Source organism: Echiichthys vipera (genome assembly GCF_963691815.1).
Source record: "Echiichthys vipera genome assembly, chromosome: 5".
Taxonomy (NCBI): Eukaryota; Metazoa; Chordata; class Actinopteri; order Perciformes; family Trachinidae; genus Echiichthys; species Echiichthys vipera.
Genome location: NC_139830.1, coordinates 25,527,387 through 25,549,367, shown reverse-complemented (window position 1 = coordinate 25,549,367; position 21,981 = coordinate 25,527,387). Strand labels below are relative to the sequence as shown.

Below are 21,981 nucleotides of genomic sequence, written 5' to 3'. Positions count from 1 at the left end.
GATCCCACTGCTTCTCCACTGCCTCCACATCTCTTTCTGCCTGTCTCATTTCCAACTGAGGGGGAAAAAAGATTCACTCTAGAATTGGCTTCTCTTTTAACAACTAATCACATTTAAATTTTAATTGGCACAGTTCACATTTTAAAGGGGTGTAGCCTGCAGTGTGAAACATTGACAGCTAGATGTGAAATTTGCAAACATCAAAAATGAGAAATCTTGTGAAGTGCATGTAACATTCTATAGTGCAATTTCACAAAGAATGCCAAAAACACAAGTGAGGCAATATATCTAACACTGATGATGACAGTTTATTTTCTATCCCTGCAGTAGGTACACTTACAGTCTTTAGTTTTGAATCTTAACTTTGAATTAATATCATCCTGGCGTTGAATATTTCTTCCTAACACCATTTAATCTGCACATCTTGTCAATTCTTTGCCATCTCAATTTTGGAGACACCTCCTCTAAAATTGAACCAAAAACACACGTGTGTTTGGACAAGGAAATCCTGCCTTGTGCAGTTTTACAGTTTGAGTGTATATACTAACCTCTAGTAATATATTTTTTTGTGTTGAGGACAGTCACTGCTGTAACGACTGGCCAGTATAGCCTCGGTCTGGCGGCTATGCTGATGAGGATTGTCTCTGACAAAGGGTCACTGGCTCAGCATGACGACAGACATGCCTGTATGTGCTGATGGGCTGCCTCCTCTGGCGCTGTTAGTCTAAATGTAGGCTGGCACTGACACTAATGTACACTGATAAAGCTGTAAGAGTCAATAGTCAGGGAAAAGAGTGTGGGGGTGGGAGACAGTGGATTCTTAATTTACCCCATTTGTCCCATTTGTCAGGCGGTGGAGCTCACATTGTGAATGTGAACGGGAGAACTCTTACAGCCAGCAGCCAGGTTCAGTTATTCTTAACAGGTGAAGGTTCATATTTCATGGCAAGCTTTATGTCTTGGAGCCAAGGAAATTTTAAATTTAGACTGACATAATGATGCTGAGTGAGATTTGACGTATCGGATGCATTCTCTCTTCCTGTGAGAGCAGCGGATTCATGCATCATGATGACACTGGCTAAGATATGGGTATAGCCTGAGGGCAGTGTTTCTTCATAGAAGCATATCAATACTGATTACGAAGAGACCTAATTTATTCCTCTGTTGAAGAAAAAAATGTGAATTTATAAATTTATTTGAAACAAAACAGTGTAATCAGTGTTCTGGTGATGTAGAGCATGTTGATGCTATTCCTCAACATCCTCTTTCCGATCTGCATCACATATGTCCATTTTAGACTAATAATGAAGTCAGTAGGCATCAGGTTTAACCTCATATATTACCCTTTTTTTAACTGAAGTAAGATTAAATAAATAAATACATTATAAACATTGTAAAACAAAGGATAAGGATTATCAAATTAATCAGTACGGGGAATTAGGGACCCTCAATTTAAAATATTCATAGCTTGTTGAAAAAAAAAAGAACAATCTGAACCTGTACTTCATTATATTATAACTGGGCAAAGGACATATATTGTGCCTATAGTATCAGAGACAGTAAATTTAGAAGGTTAAATCCTGTCCTTGAAATATATCTCTCTTCTCCTGTGGCCACGCCCACTCTCTGTGTAATTGAGGATCTCGGGAAAAATGTCAGTCACAATATATTTTATCATCCTGCTCCTCCAGGAATTAATATTCAAAGAGATTTTAATTTTAGCTTGTGACAAGACAGGACTCTGCCTTTAACTAACACTTTTCAGCTGCATTTTGCCGACAATATGCATGGCAAATATCACCAATTCCTTGAAATCAAAACTGTGTGGTCATACTGTAATTCCAGTGTTACTGTGTGTCTGAGGTCACTGAGGCTCAGAAAAAAAGCAGAAAAAGCATCGGTCAACAAAGGGATTGAAGGGTATGCACACTCTCTCTCTCTGCTCTTCTTAACAGACACAAACTTCTTTGACGCTGGTTAAATGGTCACAGGGACAGAGTATTCCCAGCAGGACTTTGTAGATGAGGGTTGTCAGCACTTTTCTCACCAGAGGGTTTAGGCCTTTCGTTCTGCTCTGGGATGGCTGAGTTTAATTGGAGTACGCTAATGCGCAACTGGATAGCAGGGCTGCTCATGCCATGGCTGGCTCTGAAAATGGGAGGGCGTGAAAGTAGGGCTGGTGTGTGTGTATGTGTGTGTGTGTCAGCTACTGCAGGCATCCCTCAAGATGCCAACAAATTTATTCATGGGATCCGAGCAGTTTGTTTATGAGCTGTCTCATTTACAAAATAATAGGCAATAATAATTTCAGCAGATTGATCCTGGGTTAATCCAAATAATTGCCAATTCATTATAATTTCCCATTTTCTGGAAATAGCATTGACTCGTTCTGTCGATCAGTAAACTGCATGCCCAATCGATCAGGTTATATGCGAAACATGTTTTCTCAAACAAAGGCAGAACTGAGCAAACAATGATTCTGCACAATGGAAAACAAATTGGAAAACATGTAACTACTTCTCTGCATGATTGTGTCACATTTAAGTGCTGACAGAGGCCTCTAAAATAATTAAAACTCTATGAATAACCCAGTTTAGTATTGCAGAGTGCGCACACCTGACAATAAAAAATACTTTGAGGGACATATTGTGCTTATTTCAGGGTCATACTTCTATTTTATGTTTCTACTAGATCATGTTTACATACTTTAATGTTCATAAAAACACTTGATTTTTCTCAAACTGTCTCTCTCACTACACCTATATACCTATACTGACATCTTGTTTAATTTTATGGTTTATGACTATGGGCTGTGTGCATTTCTGTGTGGATTGAGCATTTTGATATTTACAGCATTAACATCGCACCTCAAACTGCTTTATATAAAAATACATGGAAATCTTACGTTTACAATATGGAACCTTTAAAAACGATGTCTTATAACTCCAGCAAGACTTCCAAAATGAATTTACATTAGTCTTAGCCTCACAGAGCCACTGACGTGACTGTAGACTCTTAATCCTGTTATATAACAAAACACCTTGGGGCACAGTATCTTTTACCTTATTCCTACAAAAACATGTTTTATCTTTTAACAAATCTACAGTACATTAACTTTTGAGACCACTTGTAAAAAATGCAATTAGAAACCTTATAAACATGTTCCTGATGGTGTGGTTGATTAATTTGATATGTCATATATACTTTGCGAGACTGAAAGCTGTGTAAGTGTTTTATTCTATCGTCACCTTGTTGGAGAGGACCATTTAAATCCTTGCCATTAAAGCTTTAAGAATCTTTAATATAAGAGTAAGAGCGCCATTTACATTAACACAAGTTTTTTTTTATTATAGACAACCTCATGTGACCTCAAACTGTACACATTGAAAACAGAAAAAAAACAAGACCAAAAACACATATTTCTAGAAGCCATGAAAAATGTGTTCATCCAAACAATGTTAAAAAGAAAGAACTGCATACACATAAAACGTTTTTTTTTTCTGCAGACACAGGTTAGATTGCTAGGTCTCCTTTCACAACAGCAATACTTACTGAGAACATTTCATAATGAAACTCATACAGGAGAGGCCACAGAATATATATCATAAATTGAAACACCAGTCATTTGAAGGAATCAGATGTTTCCCCTCTTTTAGATCAGTATGTGGATCTGTGTACATACTGGCCTCCAAGCTACAAACTAGCACAGCTACAGTCAACCTCACTGATCAATGAGTAAAACTCTCCCCCTGTAGTCAGCCCATTGAATTACTCATGCATATACAGTATGTTCGTTAACCGTTAAGTAATCACTATAGTTTCACGACTCGTGGTATTGGCTGTCTGTGTGCTTTCCTGAAGCCATTAGGATTGATATATTATTCCAATTCTTAGCTTATCGACAGCACAACAATTCACAGCAGCAAAGAGTTTCTTCCAGTGCAAGCTACCAATCCAGAGTTTAGTGAGCTAGTGTGGTCTAAAAAATCAAACTGACTGCTAAAAGAAATAGTATTTGAATAGCGATGTGATAAACAATCAAAGTGTTAAGAAACTCATCAACTCATGGGGCTGCATTGTGATTATGGGAGATTAATTCAAATTCAAATACAATGCTCATGTGAACCTATTAGCACCATACAATATGACAATTTTAATCCAAAAAAACATTTGAAAAAAAACCCTTACAGCTGGCATACTCAGATCCATTTTCATTTGTGTTCTCTGCTCTTATGCCATGTTGAATAGAGTGGCATTGCATACAAGGCGCTTTAACAAACTCGCCTTTTGAATTTATGGCCCACGAGGAACATATTTTAAAACAAAATTCCATCCATATTTCATCCTAAGAGTACTTTGATAGAGGAAATGTTGTAAAATTCCACTCGCAGCTCTGTTAGGAGGGGGAAAACTGATGGCCGTGCATGTTAAAAGCCTATGTGCCATCAAAGCCCCTTGGGCTACAAAGGGCTCTTTTAGCAAATTGATGGCAACAGCTGCAAACTCTGGGCTGTTCTTAATGTGCACGGTGCAGATGCCTGCACTTGAGTCCCACAGTCTGAGACAGATCTGTCTGGCTCTACACTGGGCCTCTCTTATCATATCACTGCAGCTTCATTAAGCATGGACCTCAATACCAAAATCTGCCATCAGTTTTTGCTCTTCAATTAAAGGACAAAAAACACTAAAGGGTACAGTATTAGCCATTATAAACCCTTGCTATATACCTTATGCATTCTTTTATCTATCTTGTGTTTTCCTAAAAAAAATATGATTATCAGTGTACAACACTGTGATCCTTTCCACTGTGAGTTTTATTAAAGGTCCCATATCATGCTCATTTTCAGGTTCATACTTGTTTTTTGGGTTTCTACTAGAACATGTTTACAAGGTTTAGTGTAAAAAAAAGTTTTTATTTCTCACGCTGTCTGTCTGAATATACCTGTATTCACCCTCTGCCCCAAACACTCTTTTAGCACATGTCTCATTAAGACCCACTACTGGAAAAGCCCTGTCTGCTCTGATTGGTCAGTGTCTCTGGGTCTTCCACATCTGCACTCTTGGCATCTCTGCATCGTATTACAGGCGGGAATGACTGTAGCTGCACTTTCTACCTGTATATAGTGAAGTTGTGACATCACAACCGCACAGAAGTCCTGAAGCCTTTTTTAAAGGCACAGTTTTGAATACAGGCTGTGTGCATTTCTCTGTGGATTGAGCGTTTTGATACTTTCACAGAATTTATACAGCACCTAGACCTGCTTTATAATCAAAAAGTCATGGAGAGCTCACTTTTTAAAATATGGGACCTTTACCTTTTCTCAATGCCTGAAGTTTTTTAAGCAACAAAAGTGTTCTTAAGGTGGCAAAATACCTTATGCATCTGTAAGGTTTACTATGTCTGAATCACAACACATTTCTTAACCATGTGTAATTGCATTGCATTGAATTTATCATCAGATCGCCTAAAGCATGACAACTTAGAGCGAACAATGGCTACCTATAGCTTTAACTTGAACAGCAATGAAGAGCTGAATGCTGGATGTTTCAATTTGGCTTTGTCTAATGGCTGGATGGGAGCAAGCAGCATCCTGATTGAAATATTGTCCTAACAAGGTTTATAATTGTTAAAATGGAAGGAAAGTGTATTTGCAGGACAAATTATGTGTATATGTATAACAATTATGTGTTACACTTAAGGCTCACAGGAAGTAAAAAAAAAACAAATCTAAAAAGAACCTGCACGAGGTGACAGGGATACATTAGGCTACTAACAAATGCAGTAACAAATGTGTTGCAGATGTGAACCATATTTAATCAGATGACACCCACCTATCCAATCACTGAACTGGGACAGAACATTTTTGACTATTGAACTCATTTAATGCTTAAAACAAATACAAGTTACTTCACTGGGTCATCACAATTGAACAAGATATTTTTTTCATATTTGTAACACCCTCAGAAATATACATTCACATGGCTGCATACAGGCAGTTTCTCTCTTTTGATTTTCTTTCAATAACATTAAATCGACAAACTGTATGCATCACCCCTTTGTATGACAGTGAAGCCGCTAGTGGCATATCAGAAACGTACCGGAGGAGCATTTCTAGGTGGGACTTTGGAAATAAGCTATGCATCAACTTCATCTATCCATCATTGAGCCTCTATGTTTGCAGTCAAAATAGGTATATTTTACACGAACAGGGTCCCTACGCAGATGTCCCTAAATAAATCCCAACTATAATCTCAACCGTATGTACAGTATTTACAGTGGAATGTTAAACATACTGAATACAAAAAGTAGATTAGGATGGAATGAAGTTACAGTCAGTATTACAAAATAGGAACTCATAACACCCCACAACATGAAGACAATGTTCACGTCTACCAGTATATAGAATGTTGACTCCAATCTGAAAGGGTTTCTTTCTCCAACATGTCTGAAAAGCAAGTGTGGCAGTGGTTTCATTATGGATGCAGAAAATAAGTGAAATGAAACTTTTATCTTGTGCTTTAAAAAGGGGGTAGAGTTGATCTTTGCTTTAGGCCAAAATTCAAATCTCTTTTCACTTGATTAGTGTTTCAATTGTTGTGCTTAAAAAGTCAGCAATGTGTGACTATGTTGCAAAAGTTGGATCTCTTAAGGACTATCCAGTATTGACTGGGGAAAAAGTGCTGTGTCACCATCATTCAACTTTTAAATGGTACCATCTTATGTGTGATTTGAAGATGTTTGCAGTCCTTGTCATATTTCAATATTACTCATTATGTTATTCTATGTCATGAATAACCTAAACGATAGAGCAGCAACTGTTCAGACTACCTCATGTCTCCTTACGTTCATAGGCACTCAATGCAAAAAGAGAAAAGCGAACGTTTATCTCTATAATGGTGTGATATGAAAACTATTTTGAACTAAAAAAAAGTTACAGCAAAGCAGCTTTCCTGTTTGTGGAACTTTCTGTTGTAGAATTGTAGTGGATACAGAAAAAACTGATATCAACAGAAAATAAAACGTAAATGAAATCGAAAGTTTTAATAAGAATAAGAATGTGATATTTCCCCATTTGTTATGTTAGATTTGTGTTGAAAATACAATATAAATTGAGGCTCATGATTAACATGCTCATCTAAAAACATACAGTAGACAAGCATGGACTGTAAAACATTCACATCTCCAGCTGACAGCGAGATCAGCTCTGAGAGAGATGTTATTTTTTCATCTTTATTTATATATATATTTATATACTTTTTTTGTGTGTTAACTGCAATATTGTTCCTGGGTACTGTGTGCCCATAAACTCATACCTCTGTCAATACTGACAACACTGATGAAGTGTCATCTTTTGAGCTGCAAATGAGGACAAACACACTGGAATTAATACAGAAAAAATAGCCACTTACGCACATCCACTCCAACACAAAAAACATGCATAAAATAAGGCGTAATATAGTATTTATATTGTTCAGAGCCAGTCAGATGTGTTGTTTATATCCACATATTTACTTCTTTGTGTTTTATCTGATATTTCACATTGAACGTTTTTAGTCTGAAGCAAATACATTTTGCTGATTGTGTAATGGACCTCAATGATGAGGAGAGAAAGTCATTTGCTATGCTAGCATCCACTGGCACTTATTAACAGTGATTTAAAAGCCATATATATATAATGCCTTCTGAAAGCCCTATTGGCAGATTCAGATGCCAACATTAAGAGAAGGACAATCATTCATTCCTTTAAAATCCCCCAAACAACTACATAAATTCATTAAAGAAAGGAAAAAGATGGGGAAAAAAACATCATGAAAGCAGCAGGTGACTTATTATACTCCAGCATGGCCACCATCAAATTTTCAATTCCCTTTACATGTTCTAATGTTTTCTCTGTAGACATTTTCCTCCTAATGTGTCCTTCGTGTCCATGGACGACTCCTCATAGAAAATCCTGTTGTATAAGCGGGGAAGGCTTAAGCCAATTCTTCAGTACAGTCACACAGTTATAAGGAGAGACATAGTCATTATTGGGAAACTCCCCTGACACTTTTCTGTCACATCCATTTGACAAAAGAAGGGTTAGAACAAAACACGAATATGACAACTCATTATAGACATTTCATTATTGTGGTAAGATTGAGAGCTCGTGTACACAGGTTAGCCTGTTCAAGTCAAGTGACAATCATAACATTTCAGAGCATTAATGGAGGTTTCTGTGGACGCCGAGACTCACCAAACCTTATTTGGACGTGATTGTGATGCACCACTGAAATGTAGAAATTGTTGCAGCCCTTCTCTCCCCTGTTATTCTGATGTGGAAACTAATTTAACATGATTGAAATTTAGAAAAAAAAAGTCTAAAACACTCAATAATTACCTGCCACATGGCTCAGTAGACTGACTCCCTCTCAATAAAGAAACAAACCAAGCCAATAAACACAGAGGGGTCAAGCAATACTAAGCATGTCTTTGGAAAAACAGCAATAATACATCTGCTTTTAATCCTGTAATATACAAAAATGAGTAGTTTCATGGACGCTAACCCCAGTGAGGAACAGGAGAAATGATACACGTGCTGTATGGCGTTTTTTTTTTTTTTTTTCTTTCTCTGAAACATTTGACCACAAAATTACAAACACTTACAACTCCACCTTTTATGTCAAACATTTAACTCTCAATTCTCTGGTCACTTAAAAATCATACAAAAAGACATTATAAAAACAACAAAACGGCAATGGTAATAAAAAACAAAAACAAATCGCACATCCAGTGTAGGACTTTCACAAATGTGCTCAGCAAAACCTCAACCTGCAGTCTCTTTTTATACATTTAATACATTTATAACATGAAAAAATACACAAAAAGAATATTGAAACAGTATTGATCAACCAATCACCTCCCTGGCTTGTATGTCAGTGACAACCAGTCCATTTACATACCTTAGTTTGTATTCTTTGCCCATTCACCTGAACAGATACCAATGCTGTCATGTTGAGAAGTCGATTTTGCTAGCACTTTAAATAGACACTTGATTTTCTAATTGAGATTAGTTGGATGGGGTCTGATGTGGGGGGAGTCAGGGGGAAGGGGTTACTAGGTTGACCAAAAGAGGAATGGGATAATGAAGGTTGTAGTAGTTTGATGAATGGGAGGGCGGGGTCGTGATGGAGGTGATGGGTGCAGTGGAATGCAGGTGGGGGACAAAGGGTTTGGTTTGGTTGTTGCATGCCACTACACATACCACTCTTTCTTAGAAATGACAGAGCCGTCGGTTTGAGAGATCATATCATCGGCTATCTCAGGTTCAGGGTCATACTGGAAAGCCAGAGTCCGCTCGTCATAATCTCGGCTCTCTCCCTCATCCACAGTGAAATAGGGCCTCTTCAGGTCCTCTTGCTCTCCGTCAAAATCACGCTCGCTCGCCTCAAACCCTCCAGGGCCACCAATCTGGGCGGGTTTCTTCTCGTCGTCCGAGTCATCCGGGTACTGAAGGTTCTTGGGGATGGGAGGGTGAGCGGGTAAGCCACCAGCCTTACTATACCCGTTACCAAACACGTGTTTCTTTGTGCTGTAGTCTCCTTTGAAGGTGCGTTGGCGGCGGCGCAGGAATACGAAGAGCAGTATGGCTGCCAAGCCCAACAGGGCGACTCCCCCCACAGCACCACCAATGGCGGCACCTGCATTGTGCTGCTCCTGCGGGATCTCCCTGCCCCCTGGTGTTGGGTTGTTAGGGAATTCTGGGTAGGAAAAGACAGATGGAAGGGAGTGTGTCAGTGCTCTGGTGGGAGGAGGTGCATTTGTGCAGGTGCAGATTTTTTTTTTTTAGGAAATGAAGTAAGGGAGACAAGGACGGAAAAGCAAAGGGAAAAGGAAGGACCCCCGACCCCACGACAACCCCCCCCCCCCAGCCCCTGAGGAGCCCTTACCAAGTGTAGCAAGGCTCCTACATTAACACTCACATGCAGTTTCAGTCACAGAAAGAAATAAACAGCTAGTCCACCACACAGCATCATCAAACAGTCAAATGATTGAAGAGATTAAAGGGAATGAAGTTTGTCAGCATGCATTAACCATCATTTTTCTCTGATTGGAAGGTGGAAGAAAATGAATCAATTCAAGATTTAACAAGCTGTGGAAGAATTGATTAATGTGGCCTTTCAGTTAATGCATTCAAAACTGTAGGTTTCACACAAGTCTAAGTAAGCATATTGAATGATTTTCTGTAGTCCAGCATAAACTAGTACATTATGACATATAACCATCTTCATCATCAATGTAGCAGTAATGAGATGAAAGAGCACTGCAAGAGATTATTATCAGCAGCCAAGCATACACAGCCATGATGCATCAATAGAGCTGATAGACATGAAGCCCCTCTATTCAGCAAAAAAACTCAATACGCTTTCAGAGAAAAATACATTTTGCTCAGTAAACGGAAAGGTAGCCAATGAGTCAAAGATGTGCTCTAATCTCGAGAACAAAGTGACAATGACTAATGGCTTACTTGAGACAAACAATAACTAAGATACAAAGGGGTGATTGTGCCTCGCAAATACTAAAAAAGGTACATTGTTTAAAATTCAAGACTGCCATGGTCATATACCATATCTGGAGCTAAACTGAGACATCAGATTAATTCCACCAAGTAGCCTCCTCACAAGATAACAACACTCCCAGTTGTGCTTAGAGTAAATCTCAGCACTGAAAGCTGTGTCCCTTACATACACCTCTTCACTTCAAACCACAACAATGTGCAAGGCACCTTAAAGCGCAGAAGACAGGAAGGAGGTCTATATGAAACGTGATCAAAGCCTCAAGGCGTACAGGTAGTGCTTGTTTAAACCTGTAGAGCGGAGGCAATTTTATCTTCAAATTCTCAGCAAAGAGCTTATGACACATCATTTTTTTTCTTAGAGAAAACATCTGGATCTTATAACAACAAATATACTCACATTTGAAACTCTGCTCTTTTTGATGGACTTTCACATACATTTACATTAACAAAGTTCATTATGTAGGGCTGCTCGATTATGGCATGAATCATAATCCTGATTATTTTGGTCAATATTTAGTTATATATATATATATATATAAAAAGATAAAAAATTATAAATCAAAATAAATTAGATCAAAAGAAATAAAACTTCCACAACTTACTGAAAACTGCTTAAAATACATTCTTTTATTAAAAAATAACACATAAAAGACCTTGTATTGCATTGCCACAACCTACTGAAAACTGCAAAACACATATTCAACATTTTGGTAAACTATATTCAACATATTACAGCCAGATAATCAGCGCAAATGAGCAAAAGCACACCGAGAGAATCATTGTGGAACAGAATGTGGCAAAATAATTATTTTATCTTGATTATCTTGTTTTTATAATTAATGTAAGCCAAAACCGTAATAAAAAAACATATAGTTTTCAAGAATTATCAGACAGCCCTATCCTCATGTCACACCTGTAGCAGTTAATATGCACAAATTATCTACTGAGATGTGGCAGCTGTTACAATTAAAATGCAGCAACTGGCAGATAACGTGGCTTCATCAGTATTGCTCTAAACAGGAACCCAGTATTCAATATAGACAATTACATTTAATATTGATGGGGTAATTGTTTTTCTGAAATTAGAAACTAATCATAATTGAGCCAAAACGAAGGTTTATGTTAAGCAATCCTAAAAGTTCCTCAGAGATATTAAATTATCTGTGCTGCCTTGCAAGAAGTTAAATCGAGTCAAATCAGAACATCCCTGCAAAAACCAGGCAATCTGACAACCCCTGCCATCCTCATCAGGCAAAACAAAAAAGACACATTTCCCACATAAGCAGAAAATGATTTTTAAATCATTGCCCTAAACGGTTGAATCAAATCCATCACACTAGATTAGAACTGCTTTTTAGTGGAAAAGATAAATCTCTGCATAACTGGCAGAGATGGAATTGGGTGAAGTATAGAAGCCGCTGAAGCCTTCCTCTCCTTTAATTACAATGGCACTCTATCGGTCCAAAGGAGCCACCTCCCAAACACAGTCACTCTCCTCAGCCATTCTTCCTCTGCACCCTCTCTCCCAGGGCCGTCAGCAAAGCTCTCCAATTTCTAAAGCAGTGCCGGGCACAGTCTCAAATATCAGCTCAGGTTTTAATCTGACCACCTAATGGGATTATTCAGACACAGGCCTTCATTACACACATGAATGAGAGAGCAGAGCCAGGTCACCCTGTTAGAGAACACATCCTCCCACCAAGTCCAAAGAGGGTTGAAAATCCAGAGGATTGAAGGAGTAGAGAGAAAAGGGAAAACATTCTCCTGTAATCCTCTCCTTACCATTAACTGCCTTCCCCTGCTAGGATATTTCTTCCCTCTCATCAGCCCCCTTATTTAATCTTAATTGGGCAGCCCTTTTACTTTGCATTTCTAAGGTCGACTCAATATTTACCACTTTTAGAGGTGAGAAACACAAGGCAAGACCATTAAACCTACAGAATAGCGGCAGTAAAAGAAGATGCAGCTAGCCTTCAAAGGTGCTCTCCATCACCTCTGTTTCTGTAAAGGATCAAGTGACACCACCTCTTGACACCCAAAGAATGTGAATGTCACCACTAATGATTGAAGAATGTGTTATAGCCTATACAAACTTTAGACATGAAAGCAGTTGTAAATATTCTGGTATTTTTTGTGGCTCTTTGACCAGTGCATCCACCCCTGATGAAATATCTAAATGTTTTTCTACAGGGATGGAAGGGAGGAGTACTAAAGTGTTCAGATGGCTGTTAGGCTTGGGCAATACGACAAGATTATTGTTGCTGCCGCTCGACAAAATCCCGTCTGTTTTCTGTCCTGGCTCCACAATGGTGGAATGAGCATTTACAACAGGACAGTAGAAACCCTATACACCTTCTGTCACAAGAGTGAAAACTCATATGTTCAGACCGCACCCCATGAATTAATAAAATACATACATATGAAAAAAATGTAAAAAAGCTTTCTAAAACGGAGGACTAGCATAATTCTTACACTTTTTTGATAGTATCTTCATTGTTGATTATACTCATTGTAAATTGCTTTGGGTAAAAGCAATAGCTAAGTGCAAATACTGTCATGTTATGTGTAACCTAAACCTAAAGTCAGTAAAACAGGTGAAGAGAAGATAATGTTGTCGGTAGCTTACCGGCTATAAACTAGATTGGTTCTGAACAGGTTGTGAAAGATACGCTAACAAGCTGACAGATTCCTTATTATTGTGTTTTTGGGTGAGTTAGACCAAATAATATTACAGCAGTTTCAGCTCTTTTTATTGGATGATAATCTCGTTTATAGTTGTTTTTCTTAAAGGAGAATTTCTATATTGCCCATCCCTATTGGCTTTACCTCTGTAATAAAGCAGAAAAAAGAAGCTGAAAATGCTCATTCACTTCAAACACACTACAAAGAGGTATTTTGGCAAAGATGAGTGCCTGTTCTCACAAATGTTGAGCACACCTGTGCTCGTTAGCTTACTATGAAAGGTCACATCACACCATCACCTCCCTAATCAACCCACTGGCCTCATGCATACATGGAGATAACAACAAATTTCTCCAGCGCAGAAGCTTAGTCTAATGCTTGTGAATGTGAGTATGTGAAATTAGACGGGCTATGGTGCAAACTAATCACATTACAGAAACACTAATAATAAAACACATTTGAAATGGTCAGAGTACGTAGGAGTATTTGACAGCACGGAGGAGGGAGGAAGCTTTCCACTAGCACGCCGTAGCTACAGGCAACACCTGCCAGCAGATAGATAAAAAAGACTTCAAAGCAGCACAACAGCCCTGATACTGTTCCAGGCAACAAACAGCAGTGTGCATTTACGCCACGCTGGAAACATGCAGATAGTGGGCTAACCTTGAGTCGACTTAAATGTACTATTGAGATTAATAGGTGTCAAGATGTGCTATGAAAGGCTATAATTCAGTCCAAAGGCATAATAGATTTATACAGGTAACAAATAACATGAAACGCTGCAGCTATTTAAACACTGCAACCATGCTGCTTCGTATTGCATTAATCATACTATTTTCAACACTCACATCTGACTTGATCAAGTGAATTAATTACTACCTCCAAATGATTTACTGACAAAATCTCAGTTTCCTTCAAAACTCTAAATGTTCTCCATTTGAGTCATTTGTGTAAAAAAGAAGTGAGTCTTTATGAGAAACAAATGGCAAACAAAGATCTTGTTGTGGGAATGATACATCAGGTCTATGCCAGATTTGTGTCTTCAGAAAATAACTTGCATTCAGAGCAGAGTTTTGTATTTTGGTGTAAGCTACAGTAGAAGACGACCAGCAGCAGCAATTGTTCAAGGGTACACACTACAGGTGAATAGGATTAAAAATAAAAATAAACTAGAGCAGGTTGTCCACTAATCGGAAAATGGGCGTTCGATCCCTGGCTATTCCAGTACTCATGTTCATCAAGACATTGAACCCCAAATTTCTCCTGAGCAGACACTTGGCAGCCTCTGTGTAAGAATGTGTGTGACTGGAACAATATGGCAAGCAGTACAGAAGTGCCTTAAATGGTTGGAAGACTAAAAAAACACGACACGTGTCCATGTAGCATGAGGCTTACCCAGTAAATTACTTACATTAAGAAAATGATTTTGTTAACTTAAAATTTTCAGAAATTTTTATGTTTTAATATGCAAATGATGCATTAGCTAATGTTAAATTTAGTCTAGTCTGAGAGAGCCCAAACTCAGAAAACTGACCAGTGCATAAAAACTTTTTTGCCTGTAGCAAGAGAAACAGATGGTAAACAGTTTCCTGAAATGTTATGTTGAGATATGCAAATGAGGCATTGCCTCATGAAATATGTGCTACTTTGCATATGCTTTCAGAACAGAAATGTGATCACTGGATGAAGCCAGGTTCAAGAATCCTGTTTTATTTTGTTTAAATATTAGAGTCAAAGGTTTTTAAAGGTAAGGATTTCTTTTTCATCATTCCATAGATTAGAAAACTTAACTGTTCAGGCTATGAATGATATTTGAACAAACTATTCTGTAGAAAACTTCAGAATATAGATAGGCATGGATATGGAACACTTGATGTGCTACTGAAGTGGAGATTTCTGGCTCAGAATATGAGAAAAAAACATTTTGAAGAGGCACACATGGCTCTCACGGACCTTTCCACAACTCATCAAATACAGATGCTTGGTGATACTGACGACCAAAAGCACTTACCGGACTGGCCATATCCACTACTCTTATTCTTATATATTATATATATATATATATACTATGTGTATACATATATATTCCAGTATATCTTTATATAAAAATAAGTTGTTTTTTGTCATATTAATGTTCTGAATGTTGAGAACTGCCTCTTTAAATATATATTTGTATATGTCCATACATTTTGGAAGACACTTCAGTTGAAAAGGGTAAAACAAACAAACAATAGATATCACCATACATACATTAAGATAATTATTTCTTGTATGACAGGTTTCTGGAATGTCATGTTTTAATATTGAAATGAGGCATTATATAATGCTAGTCAATTTAGGAGAAATTGCACTTAAATAACCCTAACACTGAAAAGTGTCTTTTGGATGTTTTCTTTCACTAGTCTGAATGAAGAAGCAAAATAGCCCAAAATCTCAACTATGACCAGTGCCTGTGATGTTTCCCCTTAAGAGAAACAAATGGTAATCAAATGTAGCATTAAGAAAATAAAATTCTTTGTTCGTCTGTTCCAGATTTTGTGGCTTTAGAAAACAATGTACATTTGGAGCAGGGATTTGTATTTCAGTGTAAACTACAGCACAGAGCAACTAGCAGCAGCAAATGTTCAAAGACATTGAAGGAGAGGACTGTCTGAAGTAGAAGGGGCTTTAAAGGGGGAGAAACTGTATCGCAACTCTGTCCTGCAGGTACTGTTTCTGGGTGTGCTCCAGTCGTGTCTGCACATGAAAAAAAGAAGAGAGACAGATACAAACATTCCAGAGTCTTAGCGCAATCACTTGGACAAGGTGTTATGACAGAGGCTGGGAAAATGAGAGAGGATTTCAGAGAACGGTAAAGGGAGTGGCGTTTTAATATGACTAAATGAGGAACAAGCTGCAGACAACAGAAGATGAAAAGAAAATAGAGGGCTACTCAGAGTCTGAGGAGTGGCAACGAGGAGGGAAAAAAAGAAGATAGAAGGGGTGCCTTTGAGAGGCTGGGGAATGACAATGGCAAATAAAGAATGGCATAATGAGTGAATGAGGACGGGGACAATCGGGGAAGACGCATTAATTCAGTGATTCCAACGATCCTCATTACTCCCCTGTCTGAATTTGCCAGTGGTCGTGAAGTCATGGAAATGTAATGCTGCCACAACGAATAAAAGCTCATCGCTGACAGGAATTTAACATGCTGCAAGGGAAGTCTAGCATCTTTTTCACCCTATCTCACGCTCGCCTTCCAATATCTATCATTTTCTCTCTCTTTGTCAACACATTTCTTCTGCTATCACTAACTTTACAGAGGCATAAGCTCTCCTCATATGTAGGTAAATGTCACAGATGCCATTAAAACCTTCTGACTAGTAATTCAAATTTAAATCCCCAGTAAAAAAAATAAATAAATAAAAAGAAGAAGATATGAGGCACGGGATGTGCTGGAGAAGATAATGCTGTGAATAACTGGCATCAAAATATGACATCATCTGCTGTGAACATGCAACGACACGCAGGACGGTCCTCTCTTTAGAGCAAAAGCAGCACGTCATCTCTGACTCTCTTTTTTTTTTTTTTTTGCCGAGGCGATATGGCCAACATCTTTTATCCTGATATAGGTAATGGATAAATATACTATCTAGCCTATTTTTGTATGCTTTGAAAATGAAAATTACAGAGTTTTATAATTTTATCAATTATATATATATATATATATATATATATATATATATATATATATATATATACATATATATTAGCCAGCCCTAGGCTTTATTGGTGACCAAGGATTCAGAACATTTACATTCTGTGAATTACGTTAGATCATAGAACAATCGGATCCCACATCAAAGTTGTTATGGAAAGTACAGGAAAATCCTTCTCTCCAAAAAAATATCCATGTTGATATAAGATGGTCATTTTGTGCTTCAAGGGTTATAAAACCCATTGTTAACATGCATTTAATGAGCAATGAATATTAACACCAGCATCTAAACACCAATGCTCTTTTAAGAGTCATGTGTGCTCATATGGGACCATTATTATTGCACCCTAGCCTGCATGTGGCTACAGTGCTAAGAGGATGTGCTGTAAGGATGAGTTATTAGGTCAGCAGACATGCAGCAAACAAATCTGCATGTTAGCTGGCATTAGGCCAGGAAAGGTCGGGCCAATGTTTGTTCACCGCACCATCCTACCCTCAGCTTCTCTGTTGTGTTTTTTTCTTGTTGTTTTCCTGTCTCCTTGTTGTTATTTTGGAGCTGTGTGTGTAATGAGTGAATCACCGCACAGCAGCTCTGGAGCCAGTGGTCAGACCCTGGGACAGCGTCTGACCTACTTCATCAGGCTCTCAGGGAGGCGTGACAGATCCAACACCACATGGATGGACAGTGAGGAGGAAAAGGAGGAGGATGGAGGAGCCAAGTTGGGCCGAAGGGGCTCATCCAATCCCCCTGCTCCATCTGTCTGCCACATCTCTCTCCTCTGCATATCCTCCAGAGAGCAGAAACAGCAAGCCATGCAGAAACAAATGTTAAGATAAATCACTAGGATCTCAGCTGCTCGGCTCTCACACACTCTCCCCTGGTGACATTTCCATTTCACTCCCATGGTCGAGCTATCTCTTCTTCTCCAAATAAAAACGACCCCTCAGCACACTGAGCATCCCCTTCCTCCATTTTATGCAAAATGATCTGCAGCCACAATGTCTTCCCCCTCGGTGCTCTCCCTGGCACAGCTCAGCACAGCAGAGGCTTTATGGGGCGGCCTATGGTGTGCAAGCAAGGGAGCGGCTCATGCTAATGTCTCATTTGGATAATGAGGTGTATTCTTGGCAGGATCTGAGCAGCAAGCAGCCCCTCCTGTAGTGAGGATGTGGGGGCTAGGCAGTCGCTCTATCAGCTTGCAAATCCAAATCCTTTCTAGGTTTGTGGACGCCTGATCGTGAAGTTCTAGGGTGATGAGAAGACACTGAATACGCAACCAGCCTGACAGCATGTGTCTACTTTAAGTGAGGGTGCAATGATATACAAGATATACGCATGTGGCCTTTGAATCAATGAATAATGCAGGCAGCAATGTGAGAAGGCGACACTGCAATGTGCTATAGCGCACAGACTGAGACGGACTCCACCATGACAGGCGAAGACAAACAAATTTCACATTGCTGGGGGAGCCTCTGCAACGCTGACATCATAATGTCTCTTGTCTCTGTCAGAGAAAAGAAAAGAGACAAATGGCTGCGTGGAGTGGCTCTGCTGTTAGATGTCAGTAATATATGGTGCGATACTTGTTTTATTCAAGGATGTTCTCTCTGCGTTCTTGTAAGTTTTATCACACGGAGCGATCCTGTTGAAAAAACCAACAGATTTCACAGTGATGGAGAGAGCAACATGTCTGTTTCTCAGCTGATAAAAATGAACCTCGCCATCAACACCTAATATTATGTACAGTTTGTTGGTTTCTTTTTAAAGCCATTGCAAATCGTTTAGGATTGTCTCGGGTGTTGGCAGGCCCTGTGGATGATAGTTAAGGAATTTGCCATGAGAACCACCATGAACTACTTGTCAGAGTCTCCCTTCAAGTCCCATGAAATGCCATAGTCAGTGTATTGCCTACAGTATATGGTGGACAGCAAGCCTCAGTTTGGAGAAGCAGGGAGAAGGACAGGCATGGGAGCTAAGAAATATACTGCTGAGGACGAGGGCAGCAGCTAAATGTATTTTAGCCACCTAAAAAGGTCCACCTAAAAATCCTCAAATCGGTTTGAGTACACGCTTTATTTAGAATATTTTCACCACTTCACCCTGCCGTCAGACAGCCCTGGTTACACAGAAGGAACTGAAGCTGTTATCTATGCTCTTATCAAAGCCAAAAACACTAATTTTACCTCACAGAAAACAGAAGTTCTACCACTCGCCTCGATCGGTTTGTTTTTGTTTTATAAATTTTAGCTCCTAATCCTTTAAAACCCCAATGTCATAAAATAAAACAAACTAAACAATCGTGGCAGACCAGCAAACGTGTTCGAGGAGTGAAGTTACTGGTGGCTTTGACGAGAGCATAGAACGGCAGGGCTGACGGGGTTGTTTGAAAGCAAGGTTACGCTTTGAAAGTATTCGAAATACTTGTATAGTGTGCACTTAAAATGACACACACACACACACACACACACACACACACACACACACACACACACACACACACACACACACACACACACACACACACACACACACACACACACACACACACACACACACACACACACACACACACACACACACACACACACACACACACACACACACACACACACACACACATATATATATATAAATATATTTTTTTGGGGGGGGCTAGATTCAGTTAAGTTGCCATCCCCGTCCACAGGAGTATATTTCTTAGCTTCCATGCACAACCTCCTGACTGCTTCTCCATACTCGGGGCGTGGCAAATTGCATGTAGGTAATACAATGACCATGGATAAGCTCCTTATACAACGTTTCCTTTAATGTGATGCATTTCTCATTGCAACATGACAGTCAGGAATCAATCATAAGTATCAGATATGGAACAAAAATATTTGATAGTTTTGATGTTTACCAGATCATGGGATCTTCAAACCACCATGTCACAACAGTTCTTTTCTTTGGGAGCCCAGAGAATTCTTTCTTAGAAAAATATCTTGTAAAACATAGACCCATGAGGCTCATACCTATCTAATAAATGATACATGTTTAAGTAATGACTAATTGTGGCTACAAATAAATAAATTATAATCCAGTTCAAGTTGCAATGAGTTTATTTGACAGCTAATGTCATCTCAGAGTAACATCACCTGCTCAATAATTTAAATTTATTCTGACGAAGCTCCCTTTGCCACTGCCAACAACTGGCTGCTGCTTTCCTGCCAACCTGGTGGCAGGCATTTGAAATCATTATATAGACACAGCTAATGTTCTCGCCAATGGCTTCGTTAGCTTACGTTGATATATGTGGAGCCAAAAAAAAGTGAGATTGGTAAATTAACAGTAAAAAGGTCCACATAGGTAGGTTTTAAAAAATAATTCAGCCCCTTTCACTACCACCGTGTCTACCGCTGTGTCTTCACTCTTTATCATAACATAGGAATTGGAGGATAGAGAAAGTGACGAGCAGTGAACAACGGGAGTTGACACATGATGTTACCTAGTGTCGTGTAAACCGCATCCTGCCCTCTCTCCCACCTCTGCCTCTATACCACTCACACTTTCTGTTTTCCTGGTAGCCCATTTCTAGAATCCACTTTACTTCAACTAAATTCCCCCAAAAATCAGACCCACTGAAGCATCTCCTTCAGTCCCATACATACCTTTATTTATTTATATTTCCATTGGACTGTGTATGTTTTATTCATCTCATTTTCTCCATGTGGGTAAGATATTTTCCCCCCACCTCATCTCTCTCAACTTCATTTTCTCACACGGGAGCCAACTATTGCTTGTTCAGGCGAGCGTGAACAGACGTCGGAGCTGGTTGCCTGTGCTTACAGAAGGATACATCCTCACACTTTCTTGCTAAATTGATGAGAACGCTCTCACTTCATACAGTTTAACCTGAGTGGTGTAGCCCTGTAGCAAAGCTGACTGCACCTCTGCTCTCTAAAGCAACTCGGTGCCACAGCTTCAACAAAGAGGGGTTAAAGTTAGCGCTGCTGGGCCTTAAGTGGAATCACCGGAAGGTTCACATACTGGCTGACCCCGAGCTGATGTGATATTATCCTTCACAGCTGATCCTGCTAATGTGGAAGGAATTATGCATTGTCTATAATTCGGCCCTCATCTCACAGAGATTAGCGCTGTTGTGTAGGAGTGTCAAGGTTAAAAAATATCGAATTAAGTTTAAAAGATTATTGAAGTGAGTAAACAAATTAAATCTGCAGTGAATGTGCTGCCTCACTGTGCATTGTACTGCCAAAAAAACACACATCGCCTTTCTCAGGGGTGATAATGACATAATTGAAAGGCCATCCTGACAAAACGGCCATTCATCACATCTTCTTATGCGCTGGAAGGAAATTTAAGATGGCAGCATCGATTTGTTTCGAGTGTGATGGTGGTGGGAAAGCTGATTATCTTAATGAAAGACTGATTTTGCTCTCTTAAGTTGGGGAAGATCTTTGAGGTTTAACCACCCTTATTCAGCCCTCTTCCTGCGGCTTCCTCTGCTGCAATATTTCACAGGAGTCACTGTTTGACTGGCATTCTTATTAGATGGTTTAAAGCTGCTGAGAATGATTTGTGAAAAATAACTTTCATTGTGATGCTGTTTAATTGTCTCTATTTTTTAACATAGTCTCAAATGCCCGTTAGTAATTTGCTTATTAATCTGGTCTGACAACTTGTCAACCTTCCCTCAGGAGATTTCTGAACTGAATGTGAATGAGAGAGGTGTTTGCTAAGAAGAGGCCCATTACATGAAGCTCATCTCTTTCGCCATGGATCCCCTCCCCCCATCCCTCCCGTCCCTGTCTTATTTTTCCCTCACACTTCCTCTTTCACCTCCTATTTCTGAAAGCGAGGATTGATTAAAACAGGAGAGTGGTTCATTAGATTCTGACAAGCGACACCATATCTGCAGAACACATGTCCTTGGAGAAAGCTGTCTTAGCCCATGTGACTTACCATAGTCGATGCCATCTCCACAGCAAACACTATCCCCAAACTAATTGAAACAAGGTGCTCTGTGGCCCCGCCATCCGCTGAGG

The 21,981-nt window shown here is 39.2% G+C and overlaps 1 protein-coding gene across 2 annotated transcripts in view; it reads right to left on the bottom strand.

The window, feature by feature from the left end:
* The window catches only part of nectin1b (nectin cell adhesion molecule 1b), a gene marked incomplete at its 3' end in the record, with an annotated part of 164,324 nt that overhangs the window by 73,602 nt on the left and 68,741 nt on the right, over positions 1 to 21,981 (bottom strand). The window contains exon 6 of one of the 2 annotated variants that reach the window (XM_083913857.1): positions 3,453 to 9,738. The exons of the other annotated variant lie outside the window; for it this stretch is intronic. Coding sequence (XP_083769983.1) covers positions 9,233 to 9,738 — 506 coding nt within the window. Of the gene's footprint in view, positions 1 to 3,452; positions 9,739 to 21,981 lie in introns of those variants that run through there. 2 annotated transcript variants of the gene reach the window in all.